Genomic DNA, 7,500 nt, shown 5'->3' on the forward strand with positions numbered 1-7,500 from the left:
ACCGCGAGCCTCGAACGTGCCGACGCATTTTAATCTTGTCTCTATTCGGATTTCCAGAAGACATGATTGATTTTATTTGAGCAACTTCGCCATTGCTAGAATTCGATGACTCGTTTGTGTTAAGAGAAAGACTCCTTTCAATGTTCTGAAATCTCTTGTGGTGTCGATGAACGATAGCGTATATTAAAGACCAAAACACCGCCATAAATATCATGGGAAGAACAAAATTGATGATATTCATCGAAACATTATAGTCTCGTGTGGATAGGAAATAACAGTAGCCATCTTCGACCGCCGGGAAATCTACTTTCCACCCCATAACAGGAAGAGACGCCCAAATGATTGCGTAAATCCACAGAGAGCATATTATAAAGACAGCTCTTCCAGGTGTCATTAATGTATTATATCGGAGAGGCATCCTTAACACTAAATATCGGTCCACAGTGACAGCACACAGGTTGATAATTGAGCTCGGCACGGCCAGTAAATACATTGTGGTATAAAGACGGCACATGAATTCACCGTGTGTCCATAAGTGAGCCTTTGTACTGGCGTCCAGATGAAATGATGTTACAAATCCTGTTGTTAAGATATCCGATATTGCCAGAGAAATCACAAAGTAATTAGTTACACTTGTTCTTAGTTTCTTGTAGAAAATAAACGCGTATACAACGGCAACGTTGCAAAAAAGTCCAACAACTGCTGAAATCCCCTCTGTGATAACGAGGAACAGATAAAATCCTTGAATCCATTGGTTAACGTCTTCTGTTGATTGAGATGTGGAGATTATTGTTGGGTCGTTCAAATTTGTCTCATTGGAGTTGTTTGCCATGCCAATGAATTACCGTTGTTAATTCTCCTGCAAAAAAGAGAGAAAGCAAATTAATAAAAAGAAAATTGTTTCTGGTGGTGCTTCGGTGTATTTCTTTTATGTTGTTCAACAGTTTTAAGTGTTTATTGCAATGTTTCAATCTACTTTTTGGGCATTTTGGGTGTCATGAGATCACATCATTTTGCGTGAAATAGACCCTTTAAACTAGGCTGAATCTGAAACTTAGGGTGCGTTCGATTGACCGTATTCCGGAATAGGAATACATGGAATGGAAGTCAGAAATCCTTCGTTTTTACGTAGATTCACGTAAAAATTGTCAAACACCGGCTAAAATGCTATTTTAAACATATCTTTATTATCCTTGTTGCTTCAAAACGCCAAACATACCATTTTAAATCATCTCTACGTATTCATATTCCGGAATACGGTCAATCGAACGCACCCTTATAGTACTATACCGCCACGAACGAATTTCTCAAAATGTTGCATTCTCTCTGTTGGAAATTTATCTCGGAAAACGAATAGAGATGTATCGATGATGACTCGGGAATATTAGGAAAAAATCCGGGTGCTCCTAACAGGAATCGAAACTTGGTCGTATTTTCTCGATTAATTAAGCCCTGGAAGATATATGATCGCCCCATTCAGTCCTATCATTGCGGCATTTAATCATAATTTTATCCGTTCTCCTTCAACGCGTTATTGACCACAAATTCTGTCACAAAATAATATAGTTAACCTTCAAGAAAAGTAAATACATCGATTAGTAAAAAGCGCGCACTACTCAGGTGAACTTCCGCATTATCCCAATCGTTGCAGCGTTTACTCGAGTATCAGTTCCCGACTCATAAACAACTTGATTAAAGTATGACGCGATGCAGTGTATGCAAACCAGCCTCGGAAAAATATTTTCCTTCAATGCGCTAGTAATTAGAAATTCAGTTACCAAAAGAGACTAATATTTTGGAAGAGTAAAATGAGCGCCTCTCTAATCAAGCGATGACGGAGTTTATGCAGCTTTATGCAGAGACAGCGGCTACAGCAACAAAACTGATTTTTTTTTAAATGTGACTTTGCGCAGATCTCGGTGATTTAGCCATTATTTCATCTCGTTCGCATTGCGCTGAATTGGCAGTGTGGGCTGAATAACATGCGACAAACAAATCGCCCAAATACAATTTATTGCCAAAAAACTAACAAAATCATAGCGGAAAGACGTTTTGGCTTAGTATCTCAAGTCTATTTAATAGCGATTAAAACGGGCTTATCACACAACTAAATTGAAGAACATGTTAAGAACGTTTTTAAGTTCACGTTGCAAAAAAATAAGAACGTTCAGCTGTGACGTTCTTAGGCCATCCTCTTTTTTTTCTTCGTCTAGCGTCGTCCGACCGACCCAACTTTTTGCTATTTTCAAAAAAAAATGTAGTGACGTATATTCAAACCATTTTTATGTCGCATAGGAGTTTCGGTGGTTGATCCTTTCTCCCATGTTGTCTTAATTTTACGATGACAGCCGCCATATTGATTTTGGGTTCACGTCTTGTTGTTGTTTTTTTTTTTTTTTTGAGGTTTTCGTCAATCCGACCGACCGACCCAATATCAGGAAACACATTCGACGCTAAACGGAAAAAAAGGGGGATGGCCAAATAAGGAAAAAAAAGAGTGAAATGTACTAGGCTTTTGTGAGACCTATTTTGGCGCCTAGGACAAAAGAGAGAAGTAGCTCTTTCTATTAATAAACGCTTCAAACTGCAAATAAGTTCAATTTCTACTCACGACGACAACTTTGGAAAAAAATTGCTTTTAAAAACTGCAATAGTTTCCTTACCCTTAAGTCGGAAGACAGTCGATTTCACCGAAGATTTCGACAATTTTGAAGACAATTCAGTTTTTAATACAACTAAAAGAGAGGCTTGGCTTGAAGCTGTGCTCGAAACAAAATAACGGAGATCTTTGCTATTCGATCGAGGAAATCACTGCTTGAACACCTCTTTGATTGGCAAGACTACCATTTCGGCTAAAGAGGTGTCATTAAAAATGTCAGATAGCAGATGATTGCTATTTATGGAAGGAAATGAAACTAACATGAAATTCTGGTTTGTCAATCAAGAACGGAAGGCAAATGACAGACGCCAGTTTTAGGGCTAAACGAACAAAAACAATAAAGAAAATAGTCTCCAGATTATCCAACGAGGAAACTCCAAATTCTACTATAATTATATTCATTGAGCCTTTTAACGTCAACTTGAAATATAATTGTATTTTCAGTACCGAATGTAACTTGTCAGACAGAAATACTGGAAACAATATATACCGTGGGCAAACAACAAATTTTTAAAGCCTTCATTATTGATGACAAAATTAATGTTGACGAGAGTTTTAAAATTACTCGACCTCCTGGGATGATAAATGGCACAAATCCACTTTATACTGATTAAAAAGAAATACTGATGAATAGTTTAACAGGATAACGAGTTGTGTTTCTCGAAACGAAATAAAAAGTAACTTAAGCCTCGAGGCTTGTGGAATCATCTAGTGCACGCGTGAAGAACATCAAAATTTTGGAAATATAATTTTTCGATGACTGCTATAAAAAGGCGCAGGATGATTTAGTTTAATAGACAAGTTTCGGCCGAAAAATGTTGGCCTTCTACAGGGACTTTGTAATTGCAGTTGAAAAATTGGGTTAATGGTAATACGCAGAGATACAGGACGTTGAAGTTAGCATTGTAGAAATTAAAAAGGCAAACTCGAATTAACATTCATTGACACATGATACACATGAAGATGGCTTTTTTATCATTAATGTTTATGATAGCCTGCGAGCAGGCTCTCCGAGGGACTGGCTAAGTTATGAATATTTCCTTTGGTTTTTTTAGGAAAAACGTTAACTTTTCTTGTTTCTTTTTAAAATGAACTTTTCATTGATTGAAACCTGATTATTAAAAATGTTGCTAATGGTTCCTTTTCCCTCTATTTCGTTCCATTTCATTTCCCCCTGATCTTTTTCTGTTCTACGTTATATAAGGTGTTGAAGTCGTCGTACTATCTAGATTTCCGCCAAACTTGGCACAATAGACCACTTTCGATATTTTAAAATTCAGCTTAATAGTGAGGCTTAGAGGACCCAACTACTCGCAAAAGAAATAAACATTGTTTGTGTTCCCTAGGCCTCGCTGCCAAGCTGATTTTAATATATCGAAAGTGGTCTATTGATATTCATAGACAGGACATTAAAAAATTGCATTAAAAAGATGAAGTCACCGTACTTGTTTTCGCGCTGCATGCCCTTTATTTTAAGTGTTTTTACCGAATTACGCGAGAAACGTTCGAAACTTGATCAACCGGAAAAATTGTAGTTATATGGGATAAAACACGTGTGGGACCAAGCGAGAAATCCCGAGCGGGCAGTAGAGTTCCATCTGCCCGTTCGGGTAGCCAATCACAGCGCGGGATTTGGTTCATCTTGCCCGCTCACGGCGCTAGTCATATAACAATGAATATTACTGAAAACTTGAGCCTACTTTCAGGAAAGTCATTTCAAATTGCTCATCTTGGAAAAAAAAAAAAGCAAATTGGACCGCTGCATCATCACCTCGCACTCAGTGTTAGGCAACAAATGCAATTTTCACGTCATTTTTATATAAATACTACAACTTCTATTGTCCAACTTTTTTTCTCCTTAAAATGTGGTTTCCGTGTTCCTATTACGGGTATATAACACCATTAAAAAGAGGGTGTCACCGAGCTCGCTCAGGAGAAAATAACCATTCCTTGCCAGATTGAGCTTGGCGTAGTGAAAATCTGCCATTTTATCAATACGAGCGAGCTAATGCGCGCGCCAATGACGCAAGAAATTATGCGCAGTAGGGTTGCGCAATGCAAAACCAGGGAATAACCGTAGGAAATTTTTTTCGCACAAAATATGGAACGTTTCATCGTGTTGCTGTAAAGGTTGTAGTCGAACACTGTGCGAAGAACTAATATTAACACCAAAATGTGGAAATCTAAAATTCTGGACGGAACCAAAGGCTAAAAAAGCTTGGTTAAAAAAAAACAAACAAACAAACGAGAGGCAATGTGTCGTTAAATTTGAATTCCATATGAGAAGCAAGGCGTCGCTTATCTACCATTCCGTTGGTTGACTGAAATCGGACTATAGAGAGGCAGGTCGTGGCTTTAACCTCTACCGCTACGTCGGTCTTCAACTAACTTAGGAAAAAGTGCTACCTTCCTTATTTTATCTGAAAATGACCACACCTTCAAATCTCGGATATTGACTATAAACGGTAGTTCCGTCAGTCTCAGAAGGTCTGTCAGAGACTTTGTAGGACGTTTTACTTGCTACGAGTAGGGTAGGTTGGTCTTATTAACGGGGCCACAGTAATAGAACAATTTCGATATATTAAAATTCAGTCCTAAACAAAAGGCATCATCTCGAGGCTCTGGGGAATAAATATAAGGATTTGTATGAGTTTATTCCCCAGAGCCTCGAGATGATGCCTTTTGTTTAGGACTGAATTTTAATAGCTGCACGGCGAAGCTAATAAACTAAACTAGACCTTTGTTGGATTTGAACTCTCGATCTCCGAGAAATAGGATTTAATTGATAGGAAATGAGATGGCGAGAATGAGAGAAATACTCTCCTGATTGGGGAGATTAAAAACCGAATGAAATTAAAGTGAAACAATTCAAATTGTGTTAATTTTTTAGAGGAAAAACTGGAGTAGCTGGTGAAAAAACCTCTCGGAGCAGAGTAGAGAACCAACAAACTCAAGACGCAAAATGGCATCTTGTCCGGGAGTAAAACCCGGGCCACATTGGACGAAGGCGACCATTGTCACCACTGCCAACTCTGTATCCCATAATTTGTTTTGCATACGCGAGGAGACTCAATAGACCCTTTTCATAATGGCGCCTAATCTCGATTTCCAGCCGTTTCAGGTGTGGTGTGGGGCAACGAACGCGAGCTCCCAAAATGGCTGGAAATCGAGCCTAAATGACGGTAAAGACTTGTTTCCATATCTCAAAGTGCCCTTGGACCTGAGGTGCCTGGGAAGGAAATTAAATGCTAGCCTTAGGCCTAATTAGGCCAGTCTTCTATTTTTATGATAATTAGCCTTACTAGCCTCGTTAGCATGTGCAAAATTCAATAGAATTTTTACTTTAAGTGGGGTTGGTAGGGCTAATTAACATACATACAACAACAATCAAATCGTCCGCCATTATGCAAAGGGTCTATACCTAAGCCGTATTGCTGGAACTGAAAGGTCAAATGGTCACAAATTCTCAAATGATAGCGTAACCGACAATTTTTATTAACTCTGATGACTTCCGGGATCTCACTGGTATCACTGTGGTAGAATCATATTTCAAAGCGATTTGAAAACCGAAATGGTTGAAAAATATACTATGAAGTCACTTCTGTGTTACGTCAGTCAGGAATGGAATGAAAATCATTTTCATGTTAATGTCACTCTTCTGTCAACGCGCCGGGAAGCAAGAGTTAGCATACACTTATTTCATCATGCAATTACAAATTTGTACTACATACGAACTATTGCAGTGACCTAGTCGCGGGCCGACTTTGAGATCAGAGAATTTAAGCTTTTAAAAATACGGGCAAATTATCCTGTAAATGCATGGGTACGAACGGCTTTTCATAAAAGATAGAAAATAAATGTTTTTTTGCGTATTCTTGTAGATAGACTTGCAACAAGTCGACCTTACGAGAATCCCAGGAGAAAATGTTTTGGCGAGCGAAGCGTGATGTTTTTGGACGCGAAGCGCATGAGCGAGCGACGAAGTCGCGAGAGGTCGACCTTCGTCCCGCGCGCCATCTACAAATTTAAAATGTGGTCATTTCACGTTGTTGTTTTGTGGAATACGGCAAAGAAATGCACTGAAATGCGTGCCGCACGAGCAGCACGATTATTTTTCCTCCGTTCAACCAATCATATTCTTGCTTTTTGGCGTTGTCATTGCCGTAGCCGACGCGGTTGCTTAATCTCCTTATCATAAGCTTACGACGGGTTCTCGCGAAAGTAACCTAATAGTGGCATTGTAAATAGGTGAATGTAAGATCAAAAACTGGATATAGAATGTTACAGCTTGAGTAGTCGAAAAGCCACAACATTGAAGTGCTGTAATATACACTTGGTAATCAATCCAGCCAACTATAGATCAATCAATCGATTAAATATTTGAAACGGTTCGGATCTCGATAAGGTGTTGAGTTGGTCCACGAAGCGACTATTAACTTTAGCAGGTCAAACACACTTACACTTGTTGTTTATGTGTTATGCACATTTATGAAGTTTTGGAGTACAATGTCCGTGTACACAACACAGGGCCCTATCTGGGTCTATTTGTCAAGGAATCGCAACTGAAGATATCTGATTATTTTTAGATGCGCATTTCACAATACGGCTTGAATGCTGACAGATTTTTAAAAAAATTGCCTTCCATCTATCGGCTTCAAGTTCTTCCACCAATAGGAGAATCAAATGTCTTCTCTGTCGATAACAAATGAGGGCTCGTGGATGAAACTATTCATGTTTGGTTAATGGCTAGAGGGAAATTTAACCAACTCTTTGTCGTTTTGAGTCTGCCCAAATTTACATAAGGAAAAATATACTTTAAAAAACACTTGTAAAGAGATTAA

General features: G+C 38.7%; 1 protein-coding gene across 4 annotated transcripts in view; it reads right to left on the minus strand.

The window, feature by feature from the left end:
- The window catches only part of LOC138049572 (D(1A) dopamine receptor-like), a 15,699-nt gene that overhangs the window by 275 nt on the left and 7,924 nt on the right, over nucleotides 1–7,500 (minus strand). For 3 of the 4 annotated variants that reach the window (XM_068895914.1, XM_068895915.1, XM_068895916.1), the window contains exon 2: nucleotides 1–859. This exon is cut by the window's left edge and continues 275 nt beyond it. In XM_068895914.1, coding sequence (XP_068752015.1) covers nucleotides 1–832 — 832 coding nt within the window. In that variant the 5' untranslated portion in view covers nucleotides 833–859. Of the gene's footprint in view, nucleotides 860–2,663; nucleotides 2,815–7,500 lie in introns of those variants that run through there. The other variant, XM_068895917.1, reaches the window with a different exon arrangement.

The sequence above is a fragment of the Montipora capricornis genome, chromosome 5 (assembly GCF_036669925.1).
Source record: "Montipora capricornis isolate CH-2021 chromosome 5, ASM3666992v2, whole genome shotgun sequence".
Taxonomy (NCBI): Eukaryota; Metazoa; Cnidaria; class Anthozoa; order Scleractinia; family Acroporidae; genus Montipora; species Montipora capricornis.